Source organism: Thamnophis elegans, chromosome 14, assembly GCF_009769535.1.
Source record: "Thamnophis elegans isolate rThaEle1 chromosome 14, rThaEle1.pri, whole genome shotgun sequence".
Taxonomy (NCBI): domain Eukaryota; kingdom Metazoa; phylum Chordata; class Lepidosauria; order Squamata; family Colubridae; genus Thamnophis; species Thamnophis elegans.
The window spans coordinates 26,534,263-26,554,734 of record NC_045554.1 but is presented as its reverse complement, the minus strand read 5'-3'; the positions used below and the strand labels follow the sequence as shown (position 1 = coordinate 26,554,734).

General features: G+C 42.1%; 1 protein-coding gene across 1 annotated transcript in view; it reads right to left on the bottom strand.

Annotated features, from left to right (window-relative positions):
- DRC7 (dynein regulatory complex subunit 7) overlaps nucleotides 1-20,472 on the bottom strand; it is a 44,331-nt gene that overhangs the window by 8,470 nt on the left and 15,389 nt on the right. Inside the window, exons 8-13 of the mRNA XM_032231090.1 lie at nucleotides 17,454-17,582; nucleotides 14,843-14,915; nucleotides 13,615-13,743; nucleotides 12,553-12,681; nucleotides 4,888-5,114; nucleotides 3,878-4,093 (exon numbers count right to left, since the gene is read on the bottom strand). Coding sequence (XP_032086981.1) covers nucleotides 3,878-4,093; nucleotides 4,888-5,114; nucleotides 12,553-12,681; nucleotides 13,615-13,743; nucleotides 14,843-14,915; nucleotides 17,454-17,582 — 903 coding nt within the window. The remainder of the gene's footprint in view (nucleotides 1-3,877; nucleotides 4,094-4,887; nucleotides 5,115-12,552; nucleotides 12,682-13,614; nucleotides 13,744-14,842; nucleotides 14,916-17,453; nucleotides 17,583-20,472) is intronic.

Genomic DNA, 20,472 nt, shown 5'->3' with positions numbered 1-20,472 from the left:
GGCTCAACCTTCAACTTTGAGCCTTGTGAGATTCAAACTATTGGCAGTGTGTAGAATTGTGCACTCTAACCACAAGGAAGGAAGGAAGGAAGGAAGGAAGGAAGGAAGGAAGGAAGGAAGGAAGGAAGGAAGGAAGGAAAGATGGAAGGAAGGAATAGCACTTAGACATACAGTATATTGCATCACAGTGCTTTTACAGCCCTCTCTAAGTGGTTTACAGAGTCAGCCTCTTGCCCCCAACAATCTGGGTCCTCATTTTACCCACCTCGGAAGGATGGAAGGCTGAGTCAACCTTGAGCTGGTCAGGATCGAACTACTGGCAGTGGGCAGAATGCTACATTCTAACCACTGCATGTCATGGATGGATGGATGGATGGATGGATGGATGGATGGAAGGCAGGAAGAAAGGAAGGAAGGAAGGAAGGAAGGAAGGAAGGAAGGAAGGAAGGAAGGGCAATGGCACTTAGACATATACTAGTTCACAGTGGTTTTACAGCCCTCTCTAAGCGGTTTACAGAATCAGCCTCTTGTCCCCAATAATCTGGATCCTCATTTTACCCACCTCGGAAGGATGGAAGGCTGAGTCAACCCGAGCCAGTCAAGATTAAACTGTTGGCAGTCAGCAGTGTTAGCCTGCAATACTGCATTCTAACCACTGCACAGGAAAGAAGGAAGGAAGGAAGGAAGGAAGGAAGGAAGGAAGGACAATAGCAATAGCATTTATATAAGGCTTCATGTGGGGAAGAATAGTCAGTTGCCAAATGGATTTTGATCATGTGACTATAACAGAATACCAAAGTTGGAAGGGACCTTGTAGGTCATCTATCCCAACCTCCTGCCCAAGCAGGAGACCCTATACCATTTCTGACAAATGGCAGTCCAGTCTCTTCTTGAAAGCCTCCAGTGATAAAGCTTCCACAACTTCTGAAGGCAACTTCTGTTCCACGGGTTGATTGTGCTCACTGTCATTTCCAGGTTGAATCTCTCCTTGGTCAGTTTCCATCCATTATTCCTTGTCTGGCCTTCAGGTGCTTTGGAAAATAGCTTGACCCCCTCCTCTCTGTGGAGCCCCTCAAATATTGGAAGACTGCTATCATGTCTCCTCTGGTCCTTCTCTACACTAGACTAGCCATGTGCCCAGTTCCTGCAACCATTCTTCACCATGGAGATTCTGTAACGGTCGTAAGTGTGAAGAACAGTCATAAGTCACTTTGTTCAGGGCTGTTGTAACTTTGAATGGTCAGTAAGTAAAGTGTTGTAAGTCGAGGTCTACCCCAAGTACAAGGTACCACACTGTACAGGGGAAAACCCAGATTTTGCTTGTCCTTTCTATACTTGCTCAGCCATGACAAAACGGAGTAGTTAACCACTAGATACACAAAGGCCAACATCTGCTTTACTCTGTTTCTTGAAACAGGAAACATCTAGCTTGGTGGTATTGAAGGGAAGAAATGTTTTATGACTTGTAAATTGTGGTTTATCTATACTTATCTACTCCAGAACCTCAAAGCAGTGACTGATAAAATTCTGTCCACCGATTTGAATTCATTGTTTTACTATTCTATGGATTCATGCCATTGTTTTACAATTCCCAGGGCAGAAGGCAATTCCAAAGGTGCTTTTTTCAAGAGGCAACTGGACTTTCTGGTTATTCTTTGAAGAAGTTTTGCTTCGCATCCAAGAAGCTTCTTCAGCTCTGACTGGATGGTGGGGAATAGAAGACTGCATCTAGAATTGAGTCCTTTCAACAGTTCCAAAGAAGGTCCACATCCATTTGCATCACTGAGGTGACCCTGAGGACACAGAAAAACCTCCAAGTTGCCTCAACAACTCCTAAAAGGATGAAAATCACCAGCTGTCTGCCAGGAGTGTAAATCCTTCCCTTCCCATCCAGTCAGAGCTGAAGAAACTTCTTGGATGAGAAGTGAAACGTCTTCAACAAGGAACAACAACAAAAAATAAAATCCAATTGCATCTTAAAAAAGCACCTTTGGGACAACCACGACCCATCCTGGATGAAGTTAAGTCGGTTATGCTCATTATTGCAACCTTTTTTGCTAAGGTTGTTGAGCGAATCACTCCATTAAGCGAATCATGTGGTTCTTATGCAAGTCTGGCTTTCCCCGTTGACTTTGCTTTCCCATCCGGGGAGGTCATGAATGGGGACCACATGAGCCTGGAATGCTGCAACAATTATAAACATATGCCAATTGCTAAGCACCTAAATTGGTAAGGGTGCTGCCTTGGTTATAAGTCATTTTTTTCAATGGCATTGTAACTTTGGATGGTTGCTAAACAAACGGTTGTAAGTTGAGGATTGCTTGTACACAGGTAGTCCTCAACTTAGGACCACAATTGAGCCCCAAATTTCTGTTGCTAACTGAGACATTGGTTCACTGAATTTTGCCCCATTTTATGAATTTTCTTGTCATGGTTGTTAAGTGAATCACTGCAGTTGTTAAGTTAGAAACATGGTTGTTAAATGAATCTGCCTTCCCCATGGACTTGGCTGGTCAGAAGGTCACAAAAGGGGATGACCCTGAGACACTGCAACTGTCATAAATATGGGACAGTTGACAAGCATCCGAATTTTCAGTGTCCGTATTGATAATATAATGATCCTAAGTGTGCGATAGTGGTCACTTTTTCAGTGATGCTGTAACTTTGAACGGTCACTAAACAAACTGTTATAAGTCAGGGACTACTTGTAGTTTGAGTCTCCAACAGTGGAGTGAGGGAGCTCTTAACTAAGCCAACAAGAATCCCACCAACCCGTATTATTTCCTAAAGAAAATTCAGCTCCCTTCAGATATTCAACCAGAACTTCTAGAGATAGTCCTCAACTTACAACAGTTCATTTAGTGACCGTTCAAAGTTACAACATCACTGAAAAAAAGGACTTGTCACCATTTTCCACACTTATGGCCATTGCAGCATTGCCCACGGTCATGGGATTGAAATTCAGACACTTGACAACTGACTCACATTTATGACGGAGTCATATGATTCCCCCCTTTTGTGACTTTCTGACAAGCAAAGTCGACAGGGAAGCCAGATTCACTTAATAACCGTGCTATTAATGTAAATGTCAGCTTTCCAAATATCATGCAGAATAAGATCAGAGTCCACGCCAGAGCTATCTCTAAAGTTCCAATTTAATAAGACAGACATGTTGGCACATCTGTGGGAATCCCAATTCTGGAAGTTACCTAGGATTCCCACCCAGTTGAAAGTTCATAATCTTGTCCCCATACCCACAAATCCATCCCACGGTCCAATCTTCTTCTTCCACGCTGGCATCTCTACCCGGCTGGTTCCGGTCAGGTGCTGAGGTGCGGAGACAAAGAATAACCTTGAGCTTCTAGAAAGGATTTTTTTGTTCTGAAAACAACACATTCCACCCCTTGCTATTCCCCCCACCCTTAATGAAAAGGCATACTAAAGATGAAGCTAGACCAGTGTTTCTCAACCTTGGCAACTTGAAGATGTCCGGACTTCAACTCCCAGAATTCCCCAGCCAGCATTCGCTGGCTGGGGAATTCTGGGAGTTGAAGTCCGGACATCTTCAAGTTGCCAAGGTTGAGAAACACTGAGCTAGACAGAGAGAGTGTGGCAGGCCAAAGATTCTTAAAGGAGCCGCTGCAGGCCGGACAGTTATAGCTGCAGGGATTCACTTAACAATGGTAGCAAGAAAAGTCGTATAATGGGGCAAAACCCATTTAGCAAATGTCTCGCTCAACAACATAAATTTTGATCTCAATCATGGTCGTAAATCGAGGACTATGTGTATTTATGTCTTGCAACCATTCCTTTGAATCCCACCCTTGATGCCAGCTTGGATCCAGCATGATCTGGGCCTACCATATGCGTCGTTCACCTGATAACTGATGCACATATCCCGGCTCATGATAATCTTGTTTCCCTTGCTGTCCACATCGATATGCTTATTGAACTCCCTCTTGGAAGGGGTGATATAATTCTCCTTGCAATGGTAGGTCAGCAGGATCTTATCCTCCGAGATCAAAAAAATGCGTTCGGCCACATCTTCGTCAGCTGGTTTGCTTGGGTTCCTGTGGAACCTCTCAGTGATTTTCTAGAAAGTAGGCAAATGTAAGAGAATAAGGTAGTATTAAGCCACCAATAATTACAATGAGTTGGTTGGGATGGTTTGTAGAGAGTTAGATCGCTATGCTGGTATTTGGGCACATCAATAATTCAACTTTATGGTCAGTATATGAGTCTTCCTGAAAATAGGAGATAGCAATAGCACTTAGACTTATATACTGCTTCACAGCGCTTTTATGGCGAATCTATGGCACCTGTGCCCAAAGTGGCATGTTGAGCCATGTTGCCCAGCACGCGCGGCCTTGCCTGTTTGTCTTCCAGGTTCCCGGCATGCACGCGGGCGTGATAATCAACTGCCCTTCAGTGCGCAGCAATGCCGAAAACTGGGGTGTACATGAGTGCTGGCCAACTGATTGACAATTGCGCAGAACCCGGAAGCTTGACAATGATCTCTTTGCGCACGTGGCAGTGCCGAAAACCATCCTGTGCATGTGTGCCAGCCAGTTGATCATCAGACGCGCATAAGGGCTCGAATTCAGAAGTTCAGTTTTTCCAGAGCACACACTTGTGCCATTTCCACACAACCTTTTTGGCACTCAGTGCAAAAAGGTTCACCTAAGATCAAAGTCACAACCTCCTGATGGCGAGGCGAGAGCGCCACCTCTCGGCCAGCACACCACTCTGTTAAACCTATGACAACCATACCCCTCCTCAAAAGACCCTCTTCTCACATTTTTCCTACTGGGTGCTTCCTATCTTCTAAGCCTTGTCTCTGAAGGACTATGGGGCATCGACCGAATACCGCCAACGAGCTGTTCTTACCAAAACTGGCCGGGCATTGCTTTCCGTGATAGCCATCTTCTTGGTTGGTTTCTTGATTCTTTTGCCAAACTCAGTGTGACGGTAGCTGAGGAAATCTAAGCGGCCTACAAAATATTCTGCCATCTCTTGGGAAGTCTCCGTCCGTTTCTGAAGGCCGTCCACGCGTGTCTCGTTGTAGAACTCCATTGTGCGCTCGGTCTCGGGTTCCATGGTCTTGTACATATGAGCTGGGGAAGCAAAGAGAAATTTGATGGAATCTCCAGTTAGAGAGCGTGCAGAAGAGCTGATGAGATGGATCTCCATCCTTTTTCCTTCCTTCTCCTGCTCTAAACTAGCAACGCCCAAATAATACCATAGAACTTCTAGTCCTTGGGAGAAGGGCGGCATATAAATCCAATAAACCTAAACCTAAACCTAGACAGAGAATGGTTCATGCCAAGATGCAGTGCCTGTGACAACTGATATTTTACAACTGGTTTCCTTGTGCCGAAGCACCTTGAGATCCCCTCACCTTCTGGGGGAATGTTTACGATGGCCATGTGGAACGGTTTACTTTAATGTCTAACTGAAGATAGCCATGGGAATGTACAACTCTCTGGGCAGCTGGTAAAGGAAACATTTTCATACTTGTGTATTGGCTAAAACCTACACTCTGACTAATGGGAGGGGTCTCTACCGCTTTAATTCTACTTGCATTGCCTAAGGAGATTCAGACATTGCTTTGAACTTAATGGTTTTCCCTTCTACTTAATAAAAGCTTCCTTTTTAAATACTCCATTTCAAGCGTCTTCACTTTCTTAAACTACGATTGGCAATCCTTACAGACTGGCACATTGTACATAATGTGTACACATTTCACACTTTACTGTTTGGAGAACTACAGGTAGTCCTCAACTTACGTCCACAATTGAGCCCAACATTTATGTTGCTAAGCAAGACAGTTGTTAAGGGAGTTTTGCCCCATTTTACCACCTTTCTTGCCATAGTGGCTAAGTGAACTCTTGCAGTTGTTAAGTTAGTAACACAGTTGTTAAGTGAATCTGGCTTCTCCATTGACTTTGCTGGTCAGAAGATCACAAAAGGGGATCTTTTGTGACCCCAGGACACGGCAACTGTCAAAGGTATGAGTCAGTTAAAAGTGTCTGAATTTTGATCACGTGATCATGGGAATGCTGCCACGGTTGTAAGTGTGGAAAATGGTCCTAGGTTTTTGGAGCCATTGTAACTTTGAACACTGGTCCAAAAAAACTGTAAGGGGTCCTTGGTGCTCTCTGAGCTTGCTTGATTTCTGGCAGACATTTCATTACCCAACTTGGTAACATCATCAGTGCTCACAGTTACCTAGTTAGGGTAATGAAATGTCTGCAGGAAACCAGCAAGCTTTTGTTTTTAACCTGACTTTTTATAAAGCACTCCAGGGAGCAGGCAGCAAAAGAAATACATAAATATAGTAATACATAGGATTGCCAAAATGACAACGGTAAAGGTAAAGATTCCCCTCGCACATACGTGCTAGTCGTTCCTGACACTAGGGGGCGGTGCTCATCTCCATTTCAAAGCCAAAGAGCCAGCACTGTCTGAACACGTCTCCATAGTCATGTGGCTGGGCATGACTAAACGCTGAAGGCGCAGGGAACGCTGTTAACTTCCCATCAAAAGTGGTTCCTATTTTTCTACTTGCATTTTTTTTAAATTTTTAAATATACCTCTTCCATTCTCCATACACCTCTTCCTTCCACCACCCTCCAACTTTCTATCTTCCCTCCATCATCCCCCTCTACCCTACTTCCCCTCCCCCTCTGCCACGCCTCTCTCCAAATCCGCTCCCCCCCTTCCTTTTCACCTCCCCCCCACCCTCTCTCCCACCCCTCTCTACCCATCCTTTTTCTTTCCTACTCCTCCTCCCCTTGGTGTATTTCCAGTATATGTTGATGTACTTGGCTTATCCTATTTTTAAAGAAAAATTAAAGAAAAACATACATGTGTATACATGTGAAGTCACATTGCATTGAAATCTAACACATCGTGTCTAACCTAATATATGTCCCTCCCTCCCCCCACCCGACCCCCCCGACCCCCCACCTCCTTCCCCCCCCCCCCGACTTCCCAGAACCCGTACACGGTATAGATTTTTAACAAACACAGTCTAAAATCTATTGAGAAAAAAGAAATAAAAAAATTAATAACATCTCTACATTGATCTTAGCTTCTTCTTGCTAAGCTAACTTTAAACAATTTCAATCATTCCTGACCTTAAGCATAGGCTAACTGGAATTTCTTAGTCCCATATTTATTTTGTATATAGTCAATCCATTTTTTCCAGTCTCATTTATATCTCTCATTTGAGTGATCTTTAAGATATGCCGATATTTTAGCCATCTCGGCTAAATTTGTAACTTTCAATGCCCATTCTTGAGTTGTAGGCAGGTCTTCCTTCTTCCAATATTGCGCCACCAACAGTCTTGCTGCCGTTATTAAGTGCAGGATCAAGTTAGTCTCTACCACTGTAAAGTCAGTACTTATACCTAGCAAAAATAACTGAGGAGTAAACTTTATCCTTCTTTTAAAGATATTTTGCATAATCCACCATATTTTTATCCAAAATGCCTTAACCTTTTGGCAAGTCCACCATATATGGAAATAGGTAGCATCGAGAGAACCACATCTCCAACATTTGGGTTGTAAATTCGGATACATAGAAGCCAGCTTTTTAGGATCTAAATGCCATCTATAGAACATCTTGTAAAAATTTTCTCTCAGGTTTTGAGCTTGTGTAAATTTCACATTTCTTACCCAAATTTTTTCCCATGTATCCAACATTATTGGTTCTTCAATATTTTGAGCCCACTTTACCATACAAGCTTTAACTAACTCTGTTTCCGAATCTATCTGTATTAATACATTATATATCCTCTTTATATGCATTAAACTTTGATCTCTTATTTGTTTAAATAAGTTGTCCTCAATTTGGACAAAACCAATTTTTTGATCTATTTTCCATCTGGCCTGTAATTGCCCATACTGGAACCATGTTTGAACTGCCCTCTCCTCTTTTAATACCTCTAAGGATTTTAATTGTAGTGCCCCTCCTTCCAAAATAAGAAGCTGTCTATAGGTAATTCTATCCTGTTTTTGTGCTATATTTATATTTTCAATTGCATGTCTAGGAATTGCCCACATAGGTATCTTATCATTTAATTTATGTTGATATTTTTTTCCAAACCCGCAGTAAAGCATTTCTTAAAATATGACTTTTAAAGTTTTTGTCCAGTTTTTTGTTAAATAACAAGTAAGCATACCAACCATATACTAGATCATATCCCTCAAGGTTCAGTATCCTATTAGTAGTTAAATTGATCCAATCACTAATTTCGGACAACACCACTGCATCATAATATAGTTTTAAATTGGGTAGTTTCAAGCCTCCCCTCTCGCGTGTATCTTGCATTATTTTCAGCTTTACTCTCGGCTTCTTTCCTGCCCATACAAATGTATTGATACCCTTCTGCCATTCTAAAAGATTCTCATCTTTTTTAAGTATAGGTAACATTTGGAAAAGAAATAAATTTTTTGCTAAGATATTCATTTTCACTGCCGCGATTCTTCCCAGCAAAGATAAGTGTAACTTCTCCCATTTTTTCTCTATCTGTATATTATGCCAGAGTGGTTCGTAATTAGACTTGTATAGTTTCCCATTTGAGATTGAAATATTAACTCCAAGATATTTAACCTTTTTGACTACCTCACATCCTAACATTCCTCCTAATTCCTCCTTTTGTTTAGTGTTCATATTTATGGCTAATATTTTCGTTTTCCCTAAGTTTATTTTAAAACCTGACACTTGACCATATTGGTTAATCGTATTCATTAAAACCATACTAGATTCCTGCGGATGTTCCAATATTATGACCAAATCATCCGCAAAGGCCCGCACTCTGTATTCTTGCTGCCTAACCTTAATTCCTTTTAGGCCCTCCAAGCCCCGTATTTTATTCAATAATACTTCCAAAGTTATAATAAACAATAGTGGGGACAAAGGACAGCCCTGTCTTGTACCCTTTCCAATTTGAAAGGATTCTGTTGAAATTCCATTGACTATAATTTGAGCTGTTTGCTGTTGATATATTGCTTTGATTGCTTGTAAAAAACTATCTCCTATCTGCATTTTTTGCAATATCTTCAGCAAAAATTGCCAATTAACTTGATCAAAGGCTTTCTCAGCATCCAGAAATATGAGCACAGCAGGGATTTGATTGTTCTTTCCCAAGTATTCTAATGCATTAATAATTAATCTATTACTTTTCATCTGTCTCCCTTGTATAAAACCTGTTTGATCAGCGTGTATCAATTGTTGGATAACCAGCATTAACCTATTTGCTAGTATTTTAGTAAAAATTTTGTAGTCTACATTAAGTAATGAAATAGCTCTGTAGTTTTTTGGTTGAGTAGTATCTTGATCTTCTTTGGGTATCAAAGATATGAAGGCTGTCTTCCATGAAGGAGGTACCTTACCTTCCATTTGAATCTTATTAAATAATTCTCTAAGAGGTTCTACTATTTCCAACTGTAAGTTTTTATAGTAAGCCGCTGTCAAGCCATCTGTGCCTGGTGCCTTCCCTGACTTCAACTGCTTAATTACCTGTAAATTTTCCCCCGAAGTTATTGGTTGATTCAGTTTTTGCCTGTACTCTTCTTTAACTAAGGGTATTTTTTCTTTATCTAAGTATTTGTCTATATCTAAACCATTAATTTTATCCCCCTTGTACAACTCTGTAAAAAATTCCCGAAATGCCTTTTGAATCTCATCCTGTTGAAATACCTCCTTCCCTTTGTAGGTCAATTTAGATATATTTCGAATTTTCTTTTTTTTTCCTAATCTGATAAGCTAACCACCTGCCAGGTTTATTTGCATTACAGAAAGTATTGTGTTTTGCGTATAACAAACTGGTGGCTACCTGGTCAGAGATCAACATATCAGATTGGGATTTTAATATGGTAATTGCTTCCTTGACCTTTGTATCGCCTGGATTCATTCAACTCCAGCTCTTTCTTCTTAATTTCCTCCTCCAACTCTGTTCTTTTTACCCCTTGTTTATGTCTATGTGATTTATTTAGATTTATCAATACTCCTCTCATATACGCTTTGCTTGCATCCCATACAAATTCCATAGGTGTATCCTTATTCATGTTAAAAACAAAGTATTCAGTTAGCAATTTTTTACAATCATTGATATACTTTTCATATCTAAATAAATTTTCATTCAATCTCCAAGACCTTCTTGCTGTACCACCCCTCCCAATTCCATCCAGACTGGGTTATGATCCGAAAGGACCCTAGCCGCAATCTTTGTGTTCTTCACCCTAGAAAGCAAATCATTAGTAGTTAATATGAAGTCAATCCTAGAGAAGGATTGATGCCTATCAGAAAAAAAGGTAAAATCATATTCCTCTGCATTTCTTTCTCGCCAGATATCTCTCAGTTCAAAGTCGTCCATCATATCAAAAAAGGATTTGGGTAGCTTTGCTCACATCTTGATGTTTGGATGAGAAATCTTCTTGTCTCTCTTGGTATCTATAATGCCATTCCAGTCACCCAGTAGTATACAAGACCTATAATCCCACTGTACTAATTTAGCATGAAGATTTCTATAGAATCCATTTTGCTGTTGATTAGGAGCATAAATTCCCAGAAGCAATGTCTTTTTCCCTTCTAGGATTAGATCTAACGCGATATATCTTCCATCGGGATCTGCTTCAATTAATCCAGCTTTCATATCTTTTCTTAGGTATACAACTATACCATTTTTCTTTTCCATAGCAGAAGTTACAAAATGTTGACCAAGCTTTGGATTGATCAGATATTTTTGATCAGTTGATTTAATATGAGTTTCTTGCAAACAAATTATGTCATTCTTAAATTGTTTAAGATAGTGAAATATTTTCTTTCTCTTCTGTGGAGAATTCAGTCCATTGACATTCCATGTTAAAATCTTAGTTGTCATCTTTGGTTACCTGAAGCTTTTTTACAGCCTCTTGTATGGCCTGTTTAACCTTTGGCCTAGCTCCTCCCACGGCTTCTGGACTTGTTACTATAACTCCTTGATCGATGGCCGGTGATTGTTGAGGTTGTTGCCTTTTAGCTTGTTTTTCCATTCGTCTAGTAGTCATACGATTAGGTCTTTGTTCCATGACACCTTGCACTTCTAGGGGGGAGATATGGTCCATCTTATCTGGTAGTTGTATGGTTTGCTGTCTGTCTTGTCCTTCTTGTGGTCTTTCTCCAGGTCCAGATGGTGCATGGTGTCCCGCCTTCAAAATATTGTAATAAAAATCTTGTGCTTTCCATACTGAGTTGAGACAATGTCTTTGCCTATCAAATGTAAATATAATACCAAATGGTGCATCCCATCTGTACTGTATCTGACGGTTTCTGAGTTCTTCCACTAAAAAAGCATAGTCTCTCCTGGCTCTTAGCATTTGAGGTGGTATCTCTTTCAAAACAGTCAAATCCTGACCCCCAATTCGGAGCTTAGTGTTATAAGACTCTTGTAATATCGTGTTTCTTAGCTCTCTTGTAGTGAGGTATATAACTATATCTCGAGGAAGCTGCTTCTGCTTTGCCACCCAAGAGTTAATGCGATAGACTTTATCGATTTGCCAGTCAAACTTAGACCCCGGCCTTCCCACCAGACAATCAAAAGCTTCTGAAAGAATCTGTTTCAGGTTTTCCTGTTTATCCTCACGCAGCCCCCTTACTCTCAATGCCAGCTCCATTTGTCTGTACTGTATCATTTTTTATGTGCTTTCGAACTGCTAGGTTGACAGAAGTTGGGACAAGTAATGGGAGCTCACTCTGTTACACAGCGCAATGGATTCGAACCGCCGAACTGCCAACCTTTCTGATCGACAAGCTCAGCATCTCAGCCACTGAGCCACCACGTCCCTTATAACAAAAGAAGACTGCAAATATTGATAAATCTAATTTAGCAACCATCTTAGTTATAGTCCCACCTTAGGCATGAAAGACACCTGGGTGACTTTGGGACAATCACCAGGAGATGGTAAGTTCTAGTCCCACCTGAAGCATAAAAGCTGATTGGATGGCTTTGGGCCAATCTCTAGGAGACAGTGAGTTCTACTCCTGCCTTAGGCCCAATATCCAACTGGATGACTTTGTCTCTCTTTCTCACTCTCTCTCAGCCCAACCCACCTCACTGGTTTGTTTTTGCGGGAAAAACAAGTGGAGGAAGGAGTATTAGCAAATGTGTGTATGAGATGACCAGTCTAAGCCCAAGGGCAGTGTCAAATGCACCATTAGTTTGGAATCACCATAAAAGACCTACATCCAGGCCCCCTGGAAGTCTGTTCACTGTTGGGGAGGTTCTACTTTGCCTTAGTAGATCAGGTTCTTGTGAATAGGATATATGACACACGTTATAATTTGCCTTAGTAGATCAGGTTCTTGTGAATAGAGTATGAAATACATTCATATTATTTTTTGAACTCCATCCTGGCTCCTAATTTTTTGTGTCTGGTAGATTGCCACCCTAGTAATTTATAAAGTAATAAAGATGGGATATAGAGAATCAAATAATAAACGGGAAGGAAGGGATGCCCAGGCAAGAATCGCCAAGAATTGCCAAGAATCAAGGGCCTTCGTTGTACCTTTCAGGCCCAGGGCGTGTCCAGGTACGAATTGCTCTGCTATGATGTTGGTTTGCTTATTCAATTCTCGCATGTCCAACTTGTCTTCACGGTTCTTAAACCACTCTTTCACTTCAAGCACCTTGGTATCTGATGGTGGAAAGAGAAGAATAGATTGGGGGAAAACAGGCTTAATAGCAGTAACTGTGAGAGGGATCTTGGAGTCTAAGGGGACAACCAGTTAAATAGGAGTCAGCAGTGTGCAGAGGCAGCCAAAAAAGCCAATGCGATCCTAAGCTGCATTAACAGAGGGATACAATCAAGATCAAGAGATACTAACATCACTCTTTAAAGCCTTAGGAAGACCACACCTAGAGTACTGCATCCAGTTTTGGTCACCACACTATAAAAAAGATGTTGAGACTCTAGAAAGAGTGCAGAGAGGAGCAACCAAAAGGATTAGGGGACTGGAGACTAAAACATACAAAGAACGGTTGCAGGAACTGGGCATGGCTAGTCTAGTGAAGAGAAGGACCAGGGGAGACACGATAGCAGTCTTCCAATGAATTGACTGGGGAATTCTGGGAGTTGAAGTCCACAAGACTTAAAGTCTTATAAGATCATCTCAAGTCTAAAGGGCCAAGAATTTCATTCCTGATAGGAACTAAATTCCATCTTCCTTCCTTTGTCTGCCTCCTTCCCTCCCTTCCTTTCTTCCTTCCGTTCTTGTTTTCTCTCTCTTTCTTTTTTCTTGCTTTCTCTCCCTCCCTCTCTTTCTTTCTCTCTCTCTTTTTCTTTCTTTTTTCTTTCTTTCTTTCCCTCCCTCCCTCTCTCTTTCTCTCTCTCTCTCTTTCTTTCTCTTTCTCTCTCTCTCCCTTCCTTCCTTTCCACTTCATTTCTTTGCACTTTCTATTCTTTTTTTTCTTTTCCTTTTCTCATTTTCTTCTAAATTCGGTGTGTATTATCCTTTATTATTTTTAAAACTTTTAATAAAAAACATTATAAGGCAAATAGAGAATTATCCCCAAACATTACATCAAACCGAATATGCCTCTTCTCCCAAAGGGTCTTCAACCTACTTACAATCTGGATCTTCATACAGTGTCAGCCGGGTGACTAGGCCATTGGCATTAAGATATGGGGCCCATTTCTCCAACTTGGCATTCTTATATTGAATCAGTTTCTTGCCTTGAGGACAGCGAGTCTCAAATTCTAGAGATAAAAACAGAGAAGACGTTGATATCTATACATGGTGAGAATGAGAAGCTGAGGTTCTCCAAATATTGATGGAATATGATTTATTTCTTTCCTGACTATCAACAGTGCTGGTCTGATGGTTAAGTGCCAACCGAGCAGCACTTTGGATGCCTGATTGACTCCAAATGTGTGACAGACTGGTTTGGTTGAGTATCTACTTACCAGGTTGTCTGCATGCATGGTGACAACCATGAAGCGCACCTGGCTTTGAGGCTTCAGGATTGCCGCTAGGTGGGAGGGGGAGGGAAATAGTTAGCTGGAGTTTTGCAGTTTTCCTGTGGGAACCAAGGTCATTCCAACAGGTGGCTGGGAGAGGAGGAGCAAAGTAAACAAGCAACCGGTCAGCACCTCGATTGGACCATGTGACTGATGACTTGGGGAAGGGGAAAAACTTTCTCTTTTAATTAAGTGAAAACCATGGAAGTTTTCACCAGTTGTTCCAATGTGATGTATCCAATACAATTGTCCTTTGAGGAATCTACCTGCCTCGGAGTTCTGCTTTCCATGGGTGCAGTACTTGGAATGTTGACCCATGGACTTCATATTTTGTTGGCCTGAGAAGCCATATTGAACTTTTCTACCTTACTATAATTAGTTCTTCCATAATCCAACCTCTTCTTTGGATCCCAAATATTGAACCTATCCCAACCCTAACCCTAACCTCAACCCTAGCCCTGATCCTTCCCTTCATAAAGCCATGAGTGCTAAAGATCACCTTCCCCTGGAATCTAGCAGGTGAGGTCAACATGATGACTTTCTTCTAAGGTTCACCCCAGATTTCTTTTCTAAGGTCTCTTAAGTTGCCAAGAAGCTACCTCAGAGAGGAGGAGGAGGAGAGGAGGAGGAGGAGGAGAGGAGGAGGAGAGGAAGAAGAGGGAGGAGGGGGAGGGGGAGGGGGAGGAGAAGGAAAAGATCCTTAGCTATGTGCTCCCTGCAATTATAGGCAGTTTGTTACAAACTGATGCCTTCTAAGATGGTTAGATCATATTGCTATCACTTCCTCGCCAAGCTTGTCTACTGAAGACAAGTCAAGATGGAAAAAAACCAAGAATACCTTTGGGAGATATGTGGATCTGTTCCACCCACGATGCAGGCATGTCAAAAGTCTTTGATTCTTCTTCCTTCATCTACCAAGAAGAAAGAAACAAGGCTTGCGAGAATGTACATCTACCAAAGCCCAGGTTATCTAACTCCTGCTCTGCATTTGGCAGCCTAAATTATCTTTCTGAGCAGAAATTATTGCTTTATTTTCAGAAACTTTCTACTAATATTGGTAGGCTACCTTTATGGCAATAAGGCATGACAGAAGAAAGAGAGATGACCCATGCTTTTTGCCCTTGACTTTTGACATTGATGAAGCTATCGGTGCAAGATTCAATCAATCAATCTTTGAGGTCTTCTAGTTCAACCAGTCGTGGATTGCTATTTTACAACCAGTTTGCTCCTGCGGGCACGTGGGCAGAGCCTCCTGCCGCTGCTACTACCGGTTTGCCTGATCCGGGCCAAACTGGGAGCAACCCACTCTGAGTCCAACCCCCTGTTTAAGCAGGAGACTCTACCATTTCAGACAATGGAACCAGTGGAACAAAGGTTGCCTTCAGAAATTGTGGGTGCTTTGTACTACCATACATGGTGGTCGTGCCAAAGAGCCAAAATATACTGGCAGAACATCCAAAAGTGGTTGATAGCGATAACTGAAGAGGAAATAGAATTCACAACGGAACTATTTCTCTTGGGAATTATAAACAAGAAATACAACAAGAGGGTTATCTTTCTAACAATACATATTATCACAGCAGCAAGAATGGTCTTTGCCCAGAATTGGAAAAACAGGGAAAGTCCACATGAAGGGGAAATAATTAGGAAAATCTTGATCTGCACTGAAATGGATAAATTGACATGGGAATGGAAGATGAATCAGAATATTATAAGCTCTGGGATAAATTTTATCGATGGTTGGAATATAAAAGGGAAAGCCCAAAACAGCCATGAGGATTAGGATTAGGATTAGGATTTATTTCATTTATATGCCGCCCTTTTCCCCAAAGGGGACTCAGGGCGGCTCACAACTCAATCAGGGAAAGGAGGTACAAACAGGGGATAAAAAGACAAACAAACAATACACAATTTAAAAACACACAACAATCATACCATTCGAGAAGGGGGGCAGAAGCTCTTTAGCCCCAGGCCTGTCGGAATAGCCAGGTTTTAAGGGCTTTGCGGAAGGCCTGGAGGGTGGTGAGGGTTTGAATCTCCACGGGGAGTTCATTCCAGAGGGTCGGACCAGCCACAGAGAAGGCTCTCCTCCGAGTAGTCGCCAGTCGGCATTGGCCGGCGGATGGTATTCGGAGGAGGCCTAATCTGTGGGATCTGATCGGTCTATTGGAGGTAATTGGCAGCAGGCGGTCTCTCAAGTACCCAGGTCCAATACCATGAAGGGCTTTATAAGTGACGACTAGCGCCTTGAAGCGTATCTGAAGACCAATAGGCAGCCAGTGCAGCTCGCAGAGGATAGGTGTTACGTGGGTGAACCAAGGTGCACCCACGATCACTCGCGCGGCTGCATTCTGGACAAGCTGAAGTCTCCGAATGCTCTTCAAGAGCTGCCCCATGTAGAGCACGTTGCAGTAGTCCAGTCTAGAGGTCACAAGGGCACGAGTGACTGTTGTGAGGGCCTCCCGGTTCAGGTAGGGACGCAACTGGTGCACCAGGCGAACCTGGGCAAATGCCCCCCTGGTCACAGCCAACAGATGGTGTTCAAAAGTCAGCTGTGGGTCCAGGAGGACTCCCAAATTGCGAACCCTGTCTGAGGGGCGTACTGTTTGACCCCCCAGCCTGAGAGATGGAAAACTTGGCCAATTAGTAGGAGGGAAACACACCAGCCACTCGGTCTTATCCTGATTGAGTACAAGCTTGTTAACCCCCATCCAGGCCCTAACAGCCTCGAGCCAAGATTCATAGAATGGAGACTAGAATTATGTAGGAAATGATAAACGCAAGAATGTACAAGATAAATACAAACGAACACGGCTGGAAATAGGTTATTTTTTTCTTTTTTGTGAATACGATAGGGATCAAATGTAAAAAAACAAACAAACAGGGTGGCTGCAATTATAACTGAATATCTTAGCATGGATGGCATAGATTCTGCCAGGACGATTTACACTGTGTCCAATGTTTTAATTTATGTTTAATAAAAAACTTTTTGATAAAAAAAAGAAATTGTGGGTGCTTCATCACTGGAGGTTTTTTTTTTAAAGGTTTATTAATTTTCTACTATTACGTTTAATTAGTGCTTAATAAACTTCGGGTTGTCTAGGTTGTTTTATTTGCTTAAGAATACAAATTATATTCCTAATATTTACCCTTCCCCCCACCCCCAGCCATTGATAAAATAAATTCCATGTTTGGTAAGTATTCTGTATCTTCTTTCTGTTTAATCTTCTAAGTCTGTCCATTTCTGCGCAGTCCAAGATATCACTGGACGTTTTAAAGAAGCGACTGGACAGCCGCTTGTCTCAAATGTGGTCTTCTGCTTGAGCAGATGGAGTGGACTAGAAGACCTCCAAGGTCCCTTCCAGCTCTGTTCTGCTTAAGTGATCTGGATAGGTGGTTTGCACTAACTCAGCAGCCAAGCCATTAGTATCGGGAGTCCCAGACCTTACCAAATCTTCCACTTCGTCTTCACCCAGATCTTCCTCCTCCTCCATTTCTGGCAGGGACAAGAAAGGTTTGTCGCTGTTGGGGAGCATGAATTCCCATCGCACAGGGTCCCCGAGATCAAACAGGAGATCCTAGACGGAAAACAGATCTCAGTGAATTCTCTACAAGAAACAGTTCTGTCCAGACCAACATCACCTGAGCAGCTCGCCCCTTAAGGTTGTTAAAAGGCAGGATTTCTGTCCTCGTCCAAAAGGCTCTTGAGGGGTCTGCAGGGGTCAGCTCCCAACTTCCCTGGGCTCTGTCCTTTTCAACAGAACATCTGGAGTAGCTTTTCAATAGAATGAGAACAAGAAGTTGAAAAGTAGTAACTTCTGGGATTTTGCTCATGTCTTAATTACAAAACATTTTATCCTATAATAGAGTAGAATAAGAATAAAATAGAATAGAATAAGAATAGAATAGAATAACAGAGTTGGAAGGGACCTTGGAGGTCTTCTAGTCCAACCCCCTGCTTAGGCAAGAAACTCTGCACCACTTCAGACAAATGGCTATCAAACATCTTCTTAAAGACTTCCAGTGTTGGAGCATTCACAATTTCTGGAGGCAAGTAGTTAATTAGTAGGAAACTGTGTAACTGTCAGGAAATTTCTCCTCAGTTCTAAGTTCCTTCTCTCCTTGATTAGCTTCCACCCATTGCTTCTTGTTCTACCCTCAGGTGCCTTGGAGAATAGTTTGACTTCCTCTTCTTTGGGGCAGCCTCCGAAATATTGGAAGACTGCTATCATGTCTCCTCTATGTGATAGACTTGATCTAATCATGCCTTTATTGTCAATGCACATTATGTGTACCATGAAATTGGATGAACCTCCCCTTGGTGCAGCCCACCCAAGAACACAGAATACATCTCAATAAATAAATAAGTAAAAAGAAATCCCTAAGCCCAATAAGTAATACACAAACACACATGTCCACATACATACATACATACATACATACATACATACATACATACATACATACATATATACTATTATGTTACACCAGTAGATATATTTTGCAGGTTACTCTGGCACTGCAAGTCTATCACACCTATCTAAACAATTTAGCAGAAATATCTAGAGTCTTAGAGAGAGTCTTAGAGAGAGTCTTAGAGTAATTTATTTATATGCCGCCCTTTTCCCTGGGGGGACTCAGGGCGGCTTACAACTCGAAAAGGTGGGGGAAACAAACAATTAACACATAAGACAGTACATCATTAAAAGCACAACATTCATACTATTCGGGTGGGTTACAGTCTTTAACCCCAGGCCTGACGGGATAGCCAGATTTTAAGGGCTGTGCGGAAGGTCTGGAGGGTGGTGAGGGTACGAATCTCCACGGGGAGATCGTTCCATAGGGTCGGAGCTGCCACCGAGAAGGCTCTCCTCCGCGTAGTTGCCAGTCGACATTGACCGGCAGATGGGACTCGGAGGAGGCCTAATCTATGGGATCTAATTGGTCGGGTGGAGGTAATTGGCAGTAGGCGGTCTCTCAAGTACCCAGATCCACTACCATGAAGGGCTTTGTAGGTGACAAGTAGCACCTTGAAGCGTACCCGGAGATCGACCGGTAGCCAGTGCAGCTCGCGGAGGATAGGTGTTATGTGGGTGAAGCGAGGTGCACCCACAATTGCTCGCGCGGCCGCATTCTGGACTAGCTGAAGTCGCCGAATACTCTTCAAGGGCAGCCCCATGTAGAGCACATTGCAGTACTCCAGCCTAGAGGTCACAAGGGCACGAGGGGGTGGGAGACTTCTTTGAAACCTGAGCTTTTGTGAGCTCCAGTGATAAAGCACCTATGAAGTTGTGGATGCTTCATCACTTGAGGGTTTTAAGAAGAGGCTGGATAGCCACTTGAAATGGTCTAGGGTCTTAAAAACCTCCAGGGATGAAGCACCCACAACGTCTGAAGGCAAGCGGTTCCTATGGTCAATTCTCCTCACTGTTAGGAAGTTTCTCCTGCTATCATGTCTCCCCTAAGTCCTTCTTTTCACTAGACTAAAGGTAAAGGTTCCCCTTGCACATATGTGCTAGTCATTCCAGACTCTAGGGGGCGGTGCTCATCTCCGTTTCAAAGCCGAAGAGCCAGCGCTGTCCGAAGACGTCTCTGTGGTCATGTGGCCAGCATGACTAAATGCTGAAGGCACACGGAACGCTGTTCCCTTCCCACCAAAATAGTCCCTATTTTTCTTTCTTTCTTTCTTTTAATACATAATTTTTATTAAGCTTTTTACAAAACAAAATATAAAAATCAAGTTCAACATCCATTCTTCCCAATCCTAAGACATCGGTATGTCCCCTTTTGTTTAGCATCTTACATACTTTCCATTCGTTTTTCATTTGCAACTTCCTCTTTACATTTATAATTCCTATAACCTAATATTTACATTTATCAATATTCTACTTTCATCCGTTATTCCTAACCACTGATACCATTTGTCCCAAATGTAGAGTATTCTTTTTCTTCTTTATCTTGCAGTTTGAGAGTTAATTTAACCATTTCCGCGCAGTTCATTATTTTTGGCGGTCCCTATTTTTCTACTTGCATTTTTACATGCTTTTGAACTGCTAAGTTGGCAGAAGCTGGGACAAGTAATGGAAGCTCACTCCGTTATGCGGCGATGGGAATTTGAACTGCCGAACTGCTGACCTTTCTGATCAACAAGCTCAGCATCTTAGCCACTGAGGCACTGCGTTCCTTCCTTCACTAGACTAGACATACCCAATTCCTGTAAGCATTCTTCGTACGTTTTAGCCTCCAGTCCCTAAACATCTTGGCTGCTCTTCTCTGCATTCTTTCCAGAGTCTCAACATCTTTTTAATATTTTTTTTGAAAAGTTTTATTGTTTTAATTAAACAAAAACACAAAACAAGAATCATCCTTCGTAACATCTTGTAGAAAGCGTGTTGATTGGTTACAAATACATTTCGTGCCTTTCTTCCACAATCATTACATATAGCGAATGCTGGCTGGGGGATTCTG